We start from the raw sequence: 19,749 nt of genomic DNA, 5'->3' as shown, positions 1-19,749 counted from the left end.
ATTTGTGCGTATGCAGAGAGGTCTTCAGACTATGTCCCGGAGTGTGGGCGACCTCCAATGTGGATTTAAGAGCCTTTAAACATTTATCAACCCTGACATTAAAAGAGTCTAGAACACAGAATTAGTCGGAGATATATTAAGCAATTAGTACAGCTGCAATACAGCGTAAAGAACGGCGCCAATTTTGACATTTCTAGCGCAGCATAAAGCAGTGCAAAGTACAGACTACAGAACTGATCAATGGGATATCTGCGTGGAGATTTTTTTTAACATGACATTTTAATTACATCCAGGAAGTAAAACACCATTCCAGCTGTTTATTGTTGAAAACTGTGCTTTGTAAAGCTGCATGGCTGGAACTGTACATCAGGTTAAATGTTACTTCAGCTGTCAGCCGTTCAAGTTCACTAGAGCCTCGAGGTGTGCTGTAGTTTGGTCTTCTCTTGTACTTCATTTGCTAAAGTAGTTATGTGTCTAATAATTTACTTAAGGTGCCCCCTCTTTTTCGCCACGATTAGCACTTGTTTCTTATTTCAAGAAGATTAGCACGATTTTAATTGCCTCATAGATGTAAACATAAAAGACCACCACTTTTAAATAGATCGTGCAGTCAGCTTTACTCACCAGTAATAAATACCGTAGTATATATTAAAGGACTGGTGGTGAATTTGTGGGCAGTGCTGCCTGCAGAAGAAGAGTTATGTTTTATTTAGTACTTGATTTACATCTTAAACATAAGGTGGTGATGGAATTCCTGTGTTTCAAATGCTTTAAACAACAGGTGTAGTGCTGGAAGGGAAACTATACTGCGGGTCTAGTGGGTGACCGCGTCTGATGAAATGTTAAAATATAGCAAGGAAGAGAAATACACGTCAGACACTGGATCCTAGTTGTGATATGTGGCATGCATCTCACTGTAGCATCTAAACGACCTATTATTGTCAGCGTAAGATCAAAACACAATATAATATCAGTTGCAAACGTTTACGAGGCAGCGATCGGGTGTGGGGACATGAGATTATCAGAAGGAATAAATAATTTTTAATTTTATACAACTAACCAAGTTCGCAACGCCGTTGCCTTAGATAAGCTTCCCTTGCGTGCAGCTCCAGTTATACCCAGTATGATTCAATTATTTAGCGAGATCATTGGATCTCAGGAAAGTGGGTTGGGTTGGAATAGTGACGCAAAAGCAATGAGGGGAGGGGGGGGCGGGTTTCTGGGAGTGTAAGCTCTGACAACGGGAAAAACAGGAGCAAAGCCCGTTGGGTGCCCGATCTCCGGGAGCAGTTCTGCATCTGACCAGAATAAAACGCTGCCCGAGTAGATTTAGGACAGGAAGCGGAGAGCGTCCGTTCACATGCATGGCGGAGAATGCGAGTTGCAAGCGGTCTGCGATCTCAAACTAGACGCCAGGCGCGCATGTCGCAGATGTGTAAAAGAGTGGCAAGATGCTATGCCTGTGAGCACAGTTAGTCCGTGCTTATTTCTTAGGAGGAATTCAAACTTACCTAATCTTGCTTCTCAGCACCTCGCCCTTTTGAAATTCCTTTTCCAGGGCCCGGGTAGCAGGAGCCTGGAGTGACAGGCTGTTTAAGTGGCATGTGGGTCAATTCTGGAACAGTCGGAAGGTAGGAATGAATTTCGGTATACTAGATACGGGTCAGGTTCTTTTTTCCGCAAGCAATTCTGTTCCGTAACTGAACGCCAAATTTTTTTTTGTTATGTATAGGCGTCTCCTGTATCGACGTTGTGCGATGAGATCTTGCTTAAACTGTAAATGGCGAAATAACGCCCATGCGAGGCATCTATATCACGTTACTTATGGATTGTGTTTGTAACAATGCAGGCCAGTCAGGAAGAATTTCCCGTCAAAATATCCCCCCCTGTTCGCCACTGCGGTGGCGCTTAGATGGGCTTGGTTCTGTGCAAGAGATGACGCTTTAACGTGACGGTGTTAAGGGTTAAGGTAAGACTTCATTCATAAACGTTAATGGCTTTTATGGGAGCCTTGTTGCGGTTCGCATTGTGAAAATGATCCTGATATTTTCACTTAACAAAGCGCATCATCTGCTTCGTAGAACTGTGTTATCTTTCTCTAAGCTTTCGATTTAGTTAAGTATTGTTGGTCTGAATGTGATTCCTGATAATAATCGACTGCACGATTACAACGTGCTCGTGATAGTGGATGTATTGATTAAAAGTAGCGTACTTTACACCCACAGCCACCCTTATAAACAAACATGTTTTCTCATATAAAATCAGAAATATTAGGGTACCTGTACGGATAAAATGCACTTTGATACGCACGTCCACACCCACACCCACTGCTTTTAGCATTTTTAATATTCGTGTATCCCACTATAATACCACGTAATTAATCGATAAGGTGTTTTGTTGTATAGCTAGAAGTAAGTCCTCTGTTAAACTTTAGTACTGATTCGCGGTTATTAATGATTTAGCTTCAGACGAGATTAATCAGCAGAATATGTCCTGAAAACTAAAATAATTCTGTGACAGTTTTTGAAAGATTATTCGTTACGTATGCTGGCAGAATGATTCCATGGGCAGCCGCAGTTGTAGAGTGGTTAAGGGGCAACGCAAGTATACGAATGTTTCAATACTTTCCCCTTTGGTAAGACCGACCCATTGAAACAATACATCCAGCTGTATAAATAGATAAAACTGTAAGTTACGTAAGTCGTTCAGGATAAGGGTGTGTGCTGTATAATAGGATACTACTGGCCTTCAGATGTTTTGTCTGAAAAGGTTTATGACTGCCCTCTAGCTTACATATCCTAGTATTATGAGCAGATATAATTCCAGTGCATGTGCGCTAAAAATATCTTTTCATGTGAAAGCTGGAGTGGATATTTTACTGAAACTGTTTTTTTTTCTAACATCCTATAATATTACAATAAAGTTATTTGCAATAGTAGCGTGTCACTTGATCCACTTAAACTGAATTTAGGACCAGCGGCTAGGTTAGAGTACTTTTAAGTTCTGTGCCCAATAGTATAGATAATAAAAGTGAAATATGTCATGCTGAATAAATTTATGGTGAATAAATGAATTTGGCAGGTGAATAAATTAATTTGGCATACTAACTACAGGATATCATACAATGATTACTTGTCAATTTCTTTGTAATTCATTCTTGAAGATAATACCTGCAGCTTTTTTGTTTTGTTGGCTTCTGGCACTGATAAAAGTGTGTGTGTGTGTGGGGGTGGGGGGGTCCTGAATAAAAGGGCTGTTGCTTGAGTGAAGTCCTTATTGCTTCTAAGTTGAAATGATGAAATTTCAGCCAGTTGTGCGTACACATGTGCAGGAGAAACAGACCGGTATCCTCTAATTCTTAGCTGGTTAAATTTCCCCACATCACTTTAAAGGGAATACCTCTGTCATATATCAGGTATGTTAGGAATGCATGTGCTTGACATTTGCATGTCAGCGAGGAAGGTTTTGAGGATGTGCCCAGTCTTGCTTTAGGTTGTACTTTGTCAGAGTAGACACAATATATATAATTATATAAACAATTTTCCAAGCAGATCAATGAAAATAATGCTTAGGTAGGCTTAATACAGAGTTGGTCTGTTGGACCCTTATCTATTCCTAAGTTTTGATTTATGAAAGTCTTCCAAATTCCACAGTGGTGTTGATACTTTTGATATAAGAAAAAGCATTTTATATAAGATTTTTGTTGAAATATTATATAAAATAATATATGATTATTGCCAAATTTGATCTGGCTCAGCAGGTAGTTTTTCATGTTGTCTTGGTGTTTTGCAGATTTCCAGTGGGTACTTTGGTCCACACTGGGGCTGCCTAGTGTCACTGGTTGGCCACTGTGTGTGCAAGTATGTTCTCTGTGATGCACTGGCATCCTATCCAAGGTCTAGTACCCCAGCTATGTGCCCTGTGCTGCCTAGATTAGGTTCCAGCCCCCCGTGACCCTGACCAGGATAAGTCAATGTAAGATGTATGGATGACATTTTAATGGCTGAGAAGCACTGTGACCTGCTTCAGTTGCGGCAGACCCTTGAGAAACATAATCCAAAGGCATTTTTTGATGTTCCAAATCCGTACAACTACCTATAACTCAACCATTTTACAGAACTGAAACGGATCCCAGAGGCAAAATAGCAGGCCGGAGTTCATTGGTCCAGCTATACAAGTTATGGGCACAACACCCAGGATGATAGAGAAATTAGAGGCAAATTTGACCCATTGGGACCAGGTGACATAAATCAGGCGGTGCCCCAGATTACTAATACTTCAGGAGTGTGAGGCTGTTCTTTACTACTGTTCTGGTGGCGTAAGCAGTGAATGTATATTGAAAGGTGAGAAATGGGAAGCATTAAGCGGGGTCAGGCTTGCCATTGTTTTCCTGTTTCCATGAACCCACTTGCAGGCTGGAGTCTCTCGGCTGTGTAAGGGGTTCTGGTTGCTGTGGTTATGGTGGCCTGCTCTGTTGTCCACGTGCTTGAGATGGTGTCATGCTGAATGGAACATAAGAGTCGCTGTGTCAGGATCCCTAGTTAATGAATGAACCTGAGACTAGGCTAGTGTTTTCATTGAGGAAAGATCTCATGATATTTGCCTGCCTATGAGTCAGACTCGGGGTCTCTCTGGGCAAACTATCAAATTCTGCTAATTGTGGCGGGAACAGCTCTCCATCTGTTCAATTAGTCATTTGTGATCTAAAATTTTAATTAGTATGAGAATTATTGTTTTCTCTGTTATCTGATGTCCTCAGCCAAATATTTTTTCCCATATATCAAACGTAGTAGGACAGTAGTGTTGTGAGTCTAGTTTTGTGTGTACGGCATGGAACAGATTTTAGTGCTGTTTGTTTTGGTGAATGGGAAGGGAAGAAGATTGTCCTTTTATCACCAGAGGATGTATGAACCTAAGTTCCCATTACTGGCAACTAAGACTTTACCACAGTGAACTTCATTGGGTAAAATAAGTAGTTATTGTATCATTAGCTATTTTGCTAGCATAGCATCATAACTCCAACAGATAAACTTCAACCCCTAATCTTGATGCAATAGAAATTCTGAAATTAAAAGTAGTGTAACCTTGCATCACATGTTCCCTGAACTTACTGTGACCAAGAATGATTGTATTTTTTATTGCACAAGTTGCTCATCTCAGTACAGAGGTATACAAATGACTCTAGTCGGTGGGTTACTGTTCCTGATGGTTCTTGGATGGAACAGTACCTCTTCATGGTATTTGGTGGGGGAAAAAACAACAGTTTTGGTACCTTGTTATGGTACCTTAGTAAATCATTGATCTGAGGAATCCTTTCTCCTTATCCCCAGCACCATCCAAATCAGTGGCTTCCTGTTGAGCTTGAAAGCTTTGAAAGTGATTGTTGATCTTCATTGCCCTTTGTGTCTATGGTCTTCAGCTGCTTCAGGTAAACACATGCATGTGTATGACACTCCTATTGCGCTTTTCCCCTTTTTAGGGCTTTCTCCATGGATATTGACTCAGACTATGAGCGGCCTAATGTCGAGACGATAAAGTGCGTAGTGGTGGGGGACAACGCGGCCGGCAAGACACGGCTGATCTGTGCCCGGGCCTGTAACGCCACCCTCACACAATACCAGCTGCTCGCCACTCATGTGCCGACTGTCTGGGCCATTGACCAGTACCGCGTCTGCCAGGAGGTAAAAGCGTGAGCTGTTCCTCATGTGCATACCATCAGTCGCTGTGAGTGCACCATGTAACTCCTTTTTTTTCTCCTTTTTCCCATTGGGCTCTCAGGTCCTGGAGAGGTCCCGGGATGTGGTGGATGAAGTCAGCGTCTCCTTGAGACTTTGGGACACTTTTGGGGATCATCACAAAGACCGCCGCTTCGCATACGGGAGGTAAGGTGTTGGTGTGTTACACGCTGACAGAAGCCTTACAATGAACTAGCACTGCCTTCCAACATCAAAACCTCTGAGAGTCCTGTCCTGCACAGACCATTCCGTACTTAAAATTACTTTCTTATTTGTGCTTTTGTTCTAAAACTTGGTACCCTAGTTCAGTCTGGATGTCCAACCAGAGGTTTATTAACAACTTAATCCATTTATGTAAGAACTACTAATATAGTAACTGCTAATGAAATGTTCCCAATTAACATTGCAACATTTTTGTTTTTAATTCAAGGTCGTATCGTTGCATATGTAACTTTGGCCTCTTGCATAACATAAGGTAATCAGTAAACTGCAGTGTTTGTCCTGAGCAGTAGGGAAGGGCCAGTTAATCAGAGATCAAGTAGTTTGGCATTCTAGGGGCTGACAGGGAGGAGGCCAGCTTTCTTCAGATAAAGCGCTGCTCAGGGGTATAGACATGTGTCTGGGCCCATGATGTGTGTATCTTGTAGTCCTGCATTTTGAGTATCACCACATGAAGGTCAGTTTATCCACTGCTTTGCTATTCATTAGCTGGTAAACAAATAGTAATTTTGCTATGTATCAGAAATGTTATTTAATGTATGGTATAATATGCATAAACATTTCAGAATAAAGTTGTCTTTAGTACATGTATTCCAGACAGTTTGATGGGGCAGGTCTGAAGTTTCTTCTGGTAATAAATCTGTGTTAACCTTTTGATCAGCAACAAATATTCCTAGGGAAAAAAATGGAGTGATTGAAAGATTAATAAATGTAATAATGGATATGTTGGAACCTGACGCTGTTTGTATGGAAAAGAAAATAGATATAATATTTATATAGAGGGAAGAACATCTTTAGTAACTGAAACTGAAGGAAGATGTTTTTGTTCTGCCGTGGGTGTTTCTAAGTTGTAATGAATGACAGGAGCTCCCCTGAAACAGAGACTTTTTTCTTACACTCTCTATTGTTAAGCACATGTGCCTGAGGTTGAAATCTGCATTGAAATCTATAGAAAAACCAATTGACCAATTTTATATCCATCAGGATATACACTTTTTTGCAAAGCGTAAATTGAGTAAATTACCTTAAAGGCATACGTTAGTGTGAAAACACACTTCGCCTGCCACAGTAGAAGGGTTGCAGTGTTCAGTACGGGTGTCTCCGTCAGCTGGCTGACAGAACGATTTTGGATCACATTGACACAGTGTGGTTGATCTGGGTCAGAGCCATTCCCTGCATGGAGTCTTTATTCCATCTGCTGCCTGGTAGGTGAGGTGTGGTTAAATTTGTCCCCCCCCACCCCCCCAAAGGAAGCTTACTGTTTATGTCTGCAGCACTAACATGACATCTCCTTGTAGCTGACAGCCAGTGTTATTCTGTCATGGCTGCTATAGCATGACACAGTCCTTCTTTTTTTTTGGTCTTGATCTTCCCAGCCTATTTAATAATGTTATGCGGTATCGTCTAAAACGTTGGTGCTGCACAGGTTTCCTCCCTGTTGCTTGTCCAGACAAAATTACCCTCCTGCTTTTTTTTCCCTCTTCACCTGAATATATTATCCACTGCCCCTTTTCCCGCTTTACTGCCAAGTCGAAATGAGTCCAAATCAGGCTTATTTGTTTTTTCAGTTTGAATTAGTGACCTGGACTATGTGAAGTATTTATTACACGTTGCTCACAGCTGAGGCTGTTCCATTTTAAATCAGTTATAATGAGCCTGAACAATTAAGCCCCTTGTAACCGTTTCCTAGCACATGACCTCTCACTAACCATGAACCGAAAACCATTCTGTATTTTAATGTGAAAGTGAAGTAATTATCAATAATAGTTAACTATGCGATTACTGAACAGGATGTAGTGCTAATGTCAACAGTGTGGAAATGAAGTTTAAAAATCTCATTCATGCATGCATCATACAGGTTACTTACAGATCAAAATTCAAGATTGTTTCAAATAAGTTAAAATATTTGACCTCCTTCGGTCAGGTGCTCTCTGACCAATGACCCCAATGTTTGGTACCCTACTGTACCAAATGATCACCTCTTGCAAAGGAAAATACAATGAAAATATGATCTCTGAAACCCTTTATGTATGAAGAACAGATATCAAAGTACTGTTGGTGTATCGCATATAAATAGTACCACTCATTATATGATTTCACTTAAATCACCACATTATAAAAATTCAATTTTTACACCTTTCTGTTTGTTCTGACATAAATGCCTCTTTTTTTCTTGTCTCCATCTATCGCAGGTCTGATGTGGTCGTGCTGTGTTTCTCTCTGGCCAACCCAAACTCTCTGCACCATGTCCGCACCATGTGGTTCCCTGAGATCAAACACTTTTGTCCTCGGACCCCCATCATCCTCGTAGGCTGCCAGCTGGACCTACGCTATGCTGATCTGGATGCTGTTAACCGTGCTAGACGACCCCTGGCCAAGTATGTGTCACACTCCTCCATCCTTCAGATGGCTTCTCTCAATGAATTAGGATCCAGGTGGCAGGGAAGAATCATAAGAGTTGGTACAACTTGGCCACAGGGCATTCAAGCAGTCCTTGTGGCTCTTTAAAATATTAAAAGTTGTTCCAGTTGGTACTTCAGATGTGATACAAAATTATGATGATATCCCCATTTTTTTTTTGTTGTTTATACCACAGGAGTATTTTTTTCTTGAAACAGGCTCACTTGCGCCTCCATTGCTGAGCGCCAGCTAAACCTCTGTCCGCAAATCTTGGCCATTTTGGCAAATGAATTAGGACAGGCAGCCAAGTTTCCGGAGCTTTTCCATAACCCTGTCAGTAGGTATGGGAGTGGAGTCTGAAGTGAGATAATCACTAAGCTCCTCTGTGTGACAATGCATAGGAAGCTTGTCGGCATGACCTTCCGCTCGTAACCTAGCTCCTTAACCCCCAACAAAGAAAAATGCTTTCGGGAATTTAAATATTCTTAGATGATCTATTACGGTAATACCAATATAAAACCACAGAATGCCTGTAGCATGCTGGCAACACTTAGTTGAATACCTTATGGTATAAATTTACATTAAAAAGCTATTGTTAGCTATAGTTAATACAGTAAACTAGCTTATTATTCAGTAGCCCCAGTGTCAGCTATTGAAGTGATAACAAGAACAGAATTGTATTTCTCTATACTACGAATGGGAATGATTTCTAAATAGCTCATGGTAAAATATTTGTCTTTTAATAAGCATGCTGTCCAGAATTTTCCATCTAAATAAGCAGAGCAGATCCTTATTTTGTTTATTTTCTTGGACTTGCTTGGTAACTTTTCCACAGCTTTCAAGTGGATTTATCGCACTTTCACACATACGCCAACAGTTCTTCTGCTCGATTCATGGTAAATAATTGGCTGTTCCTTTTATTTAACTCGTCTCCTCAAAGTGGTCTCCTTCTTCCCCTCTTAGACCCATAAAGCCTACAGACATCCTTCACCCGGAAAAGGGCCACGAGGTTGCCAAGGAACTGGGAATACCATACTACGAGACCAGCGTTGTGGCACAGTTTGGGATAAAAGATGTTTTCGACAATGCCATCCGTGCAGCTCTCATCTCGCGTCGCCACCTACAGTTCTGGAAATCCCACTTGAAAAAGGTGCAGCGTCCCCTCCTTCAGGCACCCTTCTTGCCCCCACGCCCCCCTCGCCCAATCGTAAGCAGACCAGACCCGCCTGCTGTTGATGGAGTGCCCAACTCTCTCTTCTGTCAACCTCTGTGTGCTGATGTACTCTTTCTCCTGGAGGGTGGCACCACTCAGGTCTTTGCCCATAAGGTTTATCTGGCCACTTCTTGCTCTAAATTCTATGACATCTTCACTTTGGACCTTGGGATGATGGGGGAGGGCAGAAGTAAATTTGGCGTGGAGCGAGAGGAGCAGGAGGCGGCGGAGGTGGATCTGGGCAGGGTGGACAACGAGGAGGATGAGCAGAACCGGAGTGGCGCAAAAGAACAGGCAGGACGCACTAAGAGCCTGGACATTGACAAGGACGAGGAAGACTGTTTCCACGAGCCAAAGCAACACTTCCTGCTTCAGCAGGCTTCACTAAGAACTTCCCAGAGTGATAATGCAATCCCTGCTAGGACTCAGTGTTCTGCAGGGGTTTTGAGAGGCAGCCGTATAGTCTCGGGGTGGGGGCGTGGCTTTGTGAGTGTGTCCCTGGAGAATGTGAAGGACCCTGTCACTGGGCGATCTAGAGTCATGACTGTGGTTACTATGGATGAACTCATTCAAAAAGGACCCTTCCAGGTATGCACTCAAACAAATCCTAGGTAGTATTTTTGTATGTCTAGACAGAGGTTAATAAACGCTAATCCTTGAAGGTCACTGATTATACAGGGTTTCTCTCTGCTTCAGATTTTATTTACTTAAACAGATGCCAACTGATGTCATTATTTGGATAGTAAGTCACCATCCCTACTGTGTTGGCTGTAAATATAGCACAAATAGAAATGCTCCTTGAAGCCCCCTTGTGTCACAGTTATAAAACCAAGCCTGTGATTTGTGTACATCTCAGCTGTGGTTTTCATGCTTATTGTGATGCAGTTTGAGATTTTCCCCGGGGCCTCCTCTTTGCTAATTTCACTCTCAGGCGGTGCTGGAGTATCTGTACACAGGAAGCCTGGATGAGAGCCGGGGGGACCTGAAGCAGGTGGCCACCATCGCTGAGCTTCTGGAGGTGTTTGACCTGCGCATGATGGTGGCAAATGTGCTGAACAATGAGAGCTTCATGAACCAGGAGATCACCAAAGCCTTCCATGTGCGGCGAGCTAACCGCATCAAAGAATGCCTGAACAAGGGCACTTTTGCCGGTATGACCCGTTGTCCATCTGTGTCTTTTTTTGCATGTCCTCTCACTTGCCTGCTCTGCTGTATGAAGTACTGAAGCTACCAGTGTACCTGCAGAACCAGTTAAAAGTCTGGATACACCCACTTTTAATGCATTTGTCCCTTACTATATGGTGGATAAGAGAGAAAGGCCTCAGCAATGACATAGCAATAATAATGCAATAATTTTGTAGAGATTTGGAATTATTATTTTTCCCTTTCCACATGCCAAAAATCATCAGGTTAATATTACTTGAACAAAAAAGATTTTGGCAGGTATATTTTAATAATTATTATAAATTCATCTTAATTATGGTTATAACATGTTCTGAAATAATTCCTTGTTTTAGTAGTGTTCAATGATTTCATAATGTTTTGGTAAGGCTCTTGCTAGCTGATTTTAATCCAGAAAAATCCATCTCAAAAATCTGAAAATAAATTCAGTCCTCAGTCATATTAAAGCTACTGGAAAAAAGATTCATTCTGGCCCTCCAGTCATTAATGGAGATCATTATTTGATGGAATCTTCCATACACAGGAAACAATGTTCATGCTTTGTTTGAGTTTTTACAGACTTGAGGTTAGAATCCATGAATACCAGTGAAAAACAGTCAAAAAAGTCAAAATAATCTGGCCTTGTTCACTCCTTAATTATCTTACCTAATAAGCCAGTTCTGCATTTGATGTTTTGGACTGGTGACCAAGTAGAACGGAGATTTAAAAAAATGCTGATTCCGCATTGTTTTAGCTCTGCTTAATTTTTATTAAGCAGAGCTAATAAATAGTATAAATAGTACATAAACTCTTAATTTTAAAGTTAATGTCAGACCTTATGTGTGTAGCCAAGGTCTGAGAATTGAAAAGGCAAAGAAATGGTGTGATATTTCTGTGTGGACAAAAACATTGCATTTTTCTGCTCAACTGTCTTGTACTGATTTTTTTTCGCTGCCTCTTAGTCTGTGGTTGCCCATGTATCTCTTTCTATTAGTTTTATGTGTCTATTATATAACTTTTCTGTGTCTATTTATTTTTTTGTCTATCTGTGTCTCTGTGTCTGTTTGTCTTTTTTTTCTGTAGCTGCCACTCTGTGACACACATCGAGATGTGTGACTTTCCCCTTCCCCCTCCCCCGGTTGTTTTAGATGTGGTGTTTCGATTGGATGATGGATACCTGCCTGCCCACAAACCCCTGCTGATCTCCAGCTGTGATTGGATGGCAGCAATGTTCCGTGGGTCTTTCATGGAGAGTTATACTAATGAGGTTAGTGGAGGCTAGAAACTCATGGATCTGTTTTCTCAGTGTCTGCTTGCGACATGGAGGAGGTGTAAGAGAGAAATTGACAGCCTTCTAGAAGTATAATACTGCCTGTGTATTGAATTCTATTAGAAATTCCATTTTATTGCTTTATTTCTTTCCTTTGTTGTTAAATGTGAGTTTTGATCTTTGCTCTTGAGTGACAATCTGCTTTAAGGTACCCTCAGCTCCTTTGCCGTAACTTATATGCAAGTATACAATCTTCCAGCATTTTATAGATCAGCTAACCTTTCATAGCTAATTAGAGGCTGCTATTGGAAACTTGACATTCCCCTAATTGGCAGGTGAAGGGTACCACATGGGGGGCTTCTGAAGGACACTTGTGTGCCTCTACCCAGGGGCCAGTGCCTTGGCTTTTACTGGTGACCAGTGGCAAGTAGTGGTGGTGGGGGGGGCGTGGGGGGGGGGGGGGGGGATGGGTTGCCACAGCAAAATTCTGATGCCCCAGCGATTTCCATTATATCCTTAAAACCCCCTTAATTCCTTGGCTGGGACTCATGGAACAGAGCACAAGAGTGTCATTGTTTCAGGGCCGTTCAGAGGCTGTTTGAGGGGAGGGAGTAAGGATGTTAAGTGACAGCACTACATGACACTCTATTGTGGTCCCTGCATTCCAGCCTAACAGACTGATCATTTGGTATTACTTGATACCCATGGCCATAAGGACTCATTGTATGCCTACATTACTGTCATTGATGAAGCAGGCCAATGTTCTCATTCTGGAGGCTGCAGAGGCTTTTCTGTCAAGGACCTACTCTCTCTCCCCGTCACATTCCCGCAGTGCTTTTATCGCACACAGATGAAAGACACGTCTTTGAAGAAACTGCCCTTTATTCTGAGCTTCTGTCGCTGTTCTTCGCTGTGACATCACCCTCTCGTTGCCTTTGCAGTGGCAGCAATGTGCTATTCCCTTTGACCAGGGTGTTTAACCTTTTGTGACATCTTTTTTTGGGGGGTGGGGACCTTGACCTAGTTGATTTTGGTGCCAGGAATTTTGAGCTTCATATATGAATAGTTGTACTACTAACAAAATAGTACTTGTTTAAGAATAAGTAAGATGGGTCTGGGGTGGTAATATGGCTGATTTCATACCAAAAGGTAAATCCAATAAGTGTAGTCTTTCTCTTTTGATTCTTTAACATTTTTGCGTATTGCCATTTCTGATAAATGTTAGTATTTTAGTGTTGTTGCGACACGTAAGTAAAAGTTCATGCCATTTGTGGTTCCCTTCTTCCCTGCACAGGTATCCATCCCTAACACCAGCAGTGCCTGCATGCGTGCTGTGCTGGAGTACCTGTACTGCGGCCAGCTGACACGCAGCTCCAACCTGCAGCCCATGGAACTCATTGTATTGGCCAACCGTCTCTGCCTGCCCCGCCTTGTAGCCCTAACAGGTTAGAGCCGGTGGGATTGGCCCCAGCCAATGATTGATTTCTGGAAATGTTCATGACTGGCTTGTGGAAACGAAACAAGTCTATGATTGGGGAGTACAAACTGTAGCTTTGCAATTGCCCTTCACAGAGCAGCATGCTGTGGATGAGCTGCTGCAGCTTGTGACGAAGAGCGAGGACATTGACGGGCAGGTGTTGACTTACCTGGAGATGGCTCAGGTGGGAAAGCAGGCGACAGGAGATGCATCTGGAAGCTTTATTTGCATTAAAAACTTGAATGAAATTTTAAATTGTTTCAGTGTTGCAAGTGATTTATTTTAATAATTAAATTACGTCATATTAAGGGAATTACCATTTTTCTAAATTCTTTTTTTTCCTTCTAGTTCCACAATGCCAAACAACTGTCTGCATGGTGTTTGCATCACATCTGTACAAACTACAACAGTGTGTGCCGCAAGTTCCCCAAAGACATGAAAGCGATGTCCCCAGGTAACTCTACTATGCGCTACCACTTTTTTTATCTTTGAGATATCAGTGTGTGGGTATTTTTAGTGGCTATAATTAATCTGAATGTCAGTGCCTGGATAAAACATCCTGTTCTCAGAAAGGGAATCCTCATGTCTGTTTCCAAACATAGATCCAGAAGACATCTGATTGTCATTTCTGTCTCTTATTTTGTTTTTTTTTTTTGTTTGTTATTTGCATGTCTGTATACGTCTCTCCGCACTCCGTGCCCACAGAGAATGAGACGTACTTCGAGAAGCACCGGTGGCCACCCGTCTGGTACTTGAAGGAAGAGGACAGGTACCTGCGTTCCCTGAAGGAGCGGGACCGGGAGGAGGAGATTGTGCGCAAACAGCACATCAAGCGTGGCTGGTTCTTTTGGAGACACTCATCCTCTTCTGCTCCCCACATCTCCTAAACCTTCAACCTTTTTCCCCAGGCCTCCAGTCACCACTGTAGTCCAGCCCCCCTCCCCAAACTGTGAAGCCTTTAACTCCCTCCCCCAATTTTCTTGCAACTTATCTGACCTCTGGTTGCCTGTCGGCATCCTAGCTGTACTGGGGCTGCGCTCGTAAGCTCCTCCTATCCTGGGCTTCTCTTCAGGACAATATTATGGAACCGCCAAGCATGCAGTGGAATTTGGGGGCATGACATCCTGGGGCTAAAGTCAAGAGATGGACTATATGATATTGTGATCATGACCCAAAAAAAACAACTTAGGGCTCAAGCACATTTTTCCCAGTCATCCTTTTTCTGCCTGTGGGAATCCTGTATAAATGTATTATAGTACATTTATATCCCCTTTTTTTCCATTAATCCTGTTCTTCGGCTATACACGTACAAAGGTCTTAGCTGAGGTCTGTGTGATATGCTGGCAAAAGGAGTACCTCATCTTAAGGCTTTTCATAGTTACTATGTCATACCAGCTAATCAAATTGTTACTTATTGGAAGGAGAGTTTTGCTGTTTCAAATCTGTCCTTCCACACACAGTCTCTCTCTCTTGGTCCAGTTTTCACACCTTGAAATCCACTTCCAAGAAGATTTGTTTGTTTTCCGAAAAACCCTCCTGATTGTCTCCAGCTGAAACTGAATGATACTTTTGTTCATAAACTCCACTCCCCTCCCTCTTCTGGGATATTGAAATTAGTCTGCATAATTTTGCTGATTGTTGAATAATTGTAACTCAGTTGGGTGGGTTTTCTTTGTTTCATGCTGATTCAATTCAGCGCATCACTCCAAATATTCATACGTAATTATAGAAATGGTCAATCGGCCAATATAACACTTTTTTTTCTCTTTTCACTCTATAATTCAGAAGGTGAGGGGGATGAAAATAGGCACAGATGAAAAAGGGGCAATCAGCATCCTGACTGTGCCATTAGTGATCCTAAGGCTGGAATGGACAGATTTTAAAAACATCCAGAGTAACACAGGTGGTGATACACAGCTTGATAAAGTCCAACACCTTCCATTGAAATGGTTGAGTTGGTATGTCAGGAATACTTACAGGTGTGTGAGCTGGGCAGATGGATGGTTATTGTCCACAGTCCAAAAGACCAGCTAACATTTTTTATTACAAGGTCCATAAAATGAGGTACTAATCAAGGCAACCTAAATGTCTATTTTTTTGCTCTGTTAACATTTGAGTATATTTTTGTAATTACAGTAAAGTAATTGACTAGTCATGTGGGTTTTTGAAGTTTACAGTTGCCAGGTACATGTGGCAGGTCTTTATGTGGCAGGTCTTTCAGGTTACTATTGGTAATCTAAGCTGAAACCTCTACTAGTTCAGGAACACAAATTTCTAATGTTATTCTGCCTTTGTTTTATTTAGTACAAAGGTAGGCTTCCAATATATATGAAATAATCTGATGGATAGAATTGAGGTATATTTACAACTGTAAGAAATGGAACATAAAACGTGTAATACTTTGAGGAAGTTGTATGTTTCAAATGTCTTTCAAATGCCTTGATATTAAGTTTTGGTGTCTTATTACGAAATACCCTCAAAAATAGTGAATGCAGAAATCAACTAATTTTTTTTTCCTCAATAATGCTTTGAAAGTTTCTCTGGGGCAGTTTATTGGAGAGTTTAACTTTTTTGCAGATCTGCTTTTGGGAATTCCTTTATTGTGTGAATTAATGGAATTCTGTTGCTGGCTGTGTCAAGTTTTTAGGGTCAGACAGATGTTGGGTGAGAAGGAACAGTGTCTTGGTTTGTCCCAGGGCAGTGCTGCAGGGAAGGGAGACTGGAGTCGTCCAGGAGCATGATGTCTATGTCTTGACTTTGGTATATGGATGCAGTTTTTAGACCTGACTTCTGTACCCAGTACTGGTCGCTTTCATATGCATTGTTATTCCATTTGAGGACCAGTAAGAACCATTAATAACAGCAATGGCAAGTGCATTTTCTAAAGATGATATGTGAAAGTGCAGTTTACATTTTAGAAAATCTTACACCTGCTCTCGAACAATTTAATCACATAGTAAGATACTATACATGCTAAATATTGACTTAAGTCTCAGTCTTTGTATACTGTCCTATGGTATTGACTTAATGATCATGATGTGTTTGCTTTGGGATTGCTTTTACAGACTATGTGCATCTGCCTTCAGTACCTATTCTCATGTACAGTGTTATAATTACCACCACTTATTACAGTAGTTTGTATGCCAAAGTCTTTGAGGGTTTAGTGTCTAGGTGGAATTTTAGTTTGAGTTTTGCCCTAGTGGACTTTGGAAAATCCAAAAGCATATGCCAGAACTTCCAGTTAAGTGAAGCCTAGAGTAATACAAATGTATGGAGTAGGCTTTGCTTTCTTTTATATTGCAATGCATTGTAGGAGTGCAGGGACATTGTAGCAAACCAACTGCAACTCGTGGCTTATGTCAGCCAATATGTCTTTTCCCTTTGTCTAAATTGGTCTTCCAATGATGGAGCTTCAGTTACTATTCATCCATTTATTTATTTGATTATTTTCCTCTGGAAAAGCTTTTAAAGAAGTAGCAATATTAACCTTATATATTAAATATATTAACAAAGACTGATTTCAGATACTGGCCTTCTTTAAAATCAAATTTCGTTGGTTCTATAAAAGTTCTAAACTTCTGCAATTCTAATATATTTCAAATATTGTTATTGGTTTTTATCGATGATGAATAGATGTTAAATGAAAGGACATTGTTATTTATGAACCTGTTTTAAGACTTTGGTGTGGAGGTTGTACAAAAGAGGGCAAGGACATTACCACCTTTCTGTATTTTACTCTTGAAGATTTACAGCCCTGCCAAGTTTTACCAGCAGTGAGCAAGAGCATCCCTCCACTTTTTTCCTGCTCTTTTAATTGTGTTATTTGTTTTTGTTGTTGTTTGTTGTTCCACATAGTTCTTGTGCCTTCTATGGTAAGGAGTATGTCGGGTTTGTGTTCCCCCCAAGCGTCTCCTGTGCCTTGTCATTCACAGCGTTGCCTGTCTCTTTGTGGTGCTTGTGGTCTTGGGGGAAGGAGAAGGTCTGTTTCTGAATGAGACTCCCTTTGAGGCTGAGCTGTGGTTGATATCTGGTGGTTGTCCAGTGTTCTGGACACACACAGCTGGTCAGTTACCCTCACTTACCTTGGGGGCATGTGCCATGTGTAAGTAGTCTTTTTTTTTCTTCTGTGTCGTGCTGTGGTTGTGCTGCCATCTACGGGCCAAAACTTTATCCTACCTTAACACACACCCTGCCTCTCTGCAGTTTCACTTAATCTGCCAAAATATAGACTCACTGTTTTGCAATAACTAACTGTACAAAGGAGTCATTAATACACTTCACGTCCTTTCCACAACTATCCAAATACAGTCATTCAACTTTTATAACTTCTGAAATCTGAAGCAAAATAACTTGACAAAGTAGTACAGCTGTAGTTCCATTGTCCATTACATCCATTCACATCCCCTGCTGATATGGTTTCCACACCTGTTGATATGAGAAGAGTTCTAATCAACAGCAACTGAAGACCGAAATAGCTTTAAGGCCCTGACACTCTAATTGTATTGACGCCAAAACCAAATCTGTGTCATTATCCACCTTAACCATTTGGAACTAATAATGTGATTGACTAATAGTGTAATTGACTAATAGTGTAGACTATTCCATTACATCATGGCAATGATTAAAGCACCGAGGCAGTATCAGGCAGTATTATCTCTAATAGAAAATACATGCTAACCAGACACAAACCAGATCTGGCCAAACTCACTAATCAAATGTTCCTTTTTATTTTGATGCCTTTCTTTTAAATGTCAAAATAATTATTTCATCTACTCCCATCCTTCATCTTCTTATTTCTTCTGGAGGTTTGTAATACTGTGAGTGTATTCTTTATTATGTAAAATAAGCTAGTCCCTCTATCATCACTGTACCACTGTAGTTTTAACTCCTCATTCCTGTGCAGAAACAGCCTTACTCAGTCTGCAGTTACCTGTCTGCTACACTTACAATTTATTCATCACCACTTCTGAAAAAATAACAAGCTAAGCAATGATTTAATTAAACTGTGATATACACACAGACAGGATACCCTTTTTTCAATGAAGTTAGGCTATGGATGAGCCTAACCTGTGGCAGTAGTTTGAGTAACCTCTGGAGTTTGAGTACTGTTGTATGTGGCCAGCCTGTTGACTGGATGTGCTATCTGATTGGGTGGCTGACGTTGCTTTCTTGGCGTGATGTCTACATATTTGCACATATTGGGTTTCTTGTTCACACTGTCTGTATTGAGCATTATTGTTCAGATACATAAGCTGTAACCACTTCTAAGCTGACTTTAGGTGAGAAAAATCAGCATACTCTAAGGGCTTTTTATAGTGTTCTGGTGCTTTTGCAAAAAAAAAAAGTGTTAAAAAAGAACTTGAGAGCAAAACAATTCCTTTGTGATATTTTTGAACCAGTGTCATTTATAAAAACTGTGGAAAATGTATTGCATTTTCAATAATTTGATGTTTGACTTTTATTATTAAATTTTTGCTGAAGTCTTTCACTTATGAGTTGTGTGGTTTTTGCTGTTTTACATGGTTTTGTTGAAAATATTTGGGTGTCTGATAAATGACTAACCCCTGGTTATGAAAATACTGTATATCTCTTTTAAGATGTATTATTGTTATGTATTTTTATTTTAAGTGTTCTTCAACTATATAAATTATTGAAATAATTGTCAGATTTATTCCATATTCAACCAACAGGTGGAGCCACAGTTTGCTAAAATGGGTTGAATACGTAAAATGAAATAATGCTTCATTTACCAATGCCACAAGTAGCAATTCTTTAGTACTTGCATATACCACCTTGCTCTCATTTGATACATACACCTATACATATAGAACAGGGGTGTCAAACCCCAGTCCTGGGGGGCCGGAGCCCTGTGTAGCTTAGCTCTTTCCCTGCTCCACCACAAATTATTTAGCTTATGAGCTGTGTGGTAATTAGCACAAGCAGTTGAATCAGGTGTGTTAAATGAGGGGAAACCCAAAAATGTGCAGGGATCTGGCCCTCCAGGACTGGAGTTTAACACCCCTGATATAGAAGGTAGCTTGGAGTCAGGGCACAGGGTCAGGCAACCCTGAAGCATTTTGGGGAGATAAGGATCCTTACCCTGGAGGGGTGAGCAAAGAGTGCCAAACCACTAAGCCACCAATATCCCATTTCAAACCTCATTTTTCAAAATGTTGTTTATGCTTAGAATCAGCATGCAAAAAATATATTGATAACCAACCTTTGGCCTTGTATGAAGGCATCCATTTTAAGTTGCCCTAAGCTAATCCTTCAA

The 19,749-nt window shown here is 41.0% G+C and overlaps 1 protein-coding gene across 6 annotated transcripts in view; it reads left to right on the top strand.

Annotated features, from left to right (window-relative positions):
- Window positions 1–18,963, top strand: part of LOC111847069 (rho-related BTB domain-containing protein 2-like) — a 31,964-nt gene extending 13,001 nt beyond the window's left edge. The window contains exons 1-13 of one of the 6 annotated variants that reach the window (XM_023817938.2): window positions 1,234–1,462; window positions 1,559–1,631; window positions 1,850–1,969; window positions 5,480–5,681; window positions 5,779–5,882; window positions 8,147–8,332; window positions 9,318–10,155; window positions 10,499–10,718; window positions 11,877–11,995; window positions 13,293–13,443; window positions 13,571–13,659; window positions 13,824–13,929; window positions 14,181–18,963. In XM_023817938.2, the coding sequence (XP_023673706.1) occupies window positions 5,490–5,681; window positions 5,779–5,882; window positions 8,147–8,332; window positions 9,318–10,155; window positions 10,499–10,718; window positions 11,877–11,995; window positions 13,293–13,443; window positions 13,571–13,659; window positions 13,824–13,929; window positions 14,181–14,362 (2,187 nt within the window). In that variant the 5' untranslated portion in view covers window positions 1,234–1,462; window positions 1,559–1,631; window positions 1,850–1,969; window positions 5,480–5,489 and the 3' untranslated portion in view covers window positions 14,363–18,963. Of the gene's footprint in view, window positions 1–1,233; window positions 1,632–1,849; window positions 1,970–5,479; window positions 5,682–5,778; window positions 5,883–8,146; window positions 8,333–9,317; window positions 10,156–10,498; window positions 10,719–11,876; window positions 11,996–13,292; window positions 13,444–13,570; window positions 13,660–13,823; window positions 13,930–14,180 lie in introns of those variants that run through there. The other 5 variants (XM_023817933.2, XM_023817937.2, XM_023817935.2 and 2 more) reach the window with 5 other exon arrangements.
- Window positions 18,964–19,749: the final 786 nt, after the last annotated feature.

The sequence above is a fragment of the Paramormyrops kingsleyae genome, chromosome 7, assembly GCF_048594095.1.
Source record: "Paramormyrops kingsleyae isolate MSU_618 chromosome 7, PKINGS_0.4, whole genome shotgun sequence".
Taxonomy (NCBI): Eukaryota; Metazoa; Chordata; class Actinopteri; order Osteoglossiformes; family Mormyridae; genus Paramormyrops; species Paramormyrops kingsleyae.
This window is presented reverse-complemented; position numbering and strand designations above follow the sequence as displayed.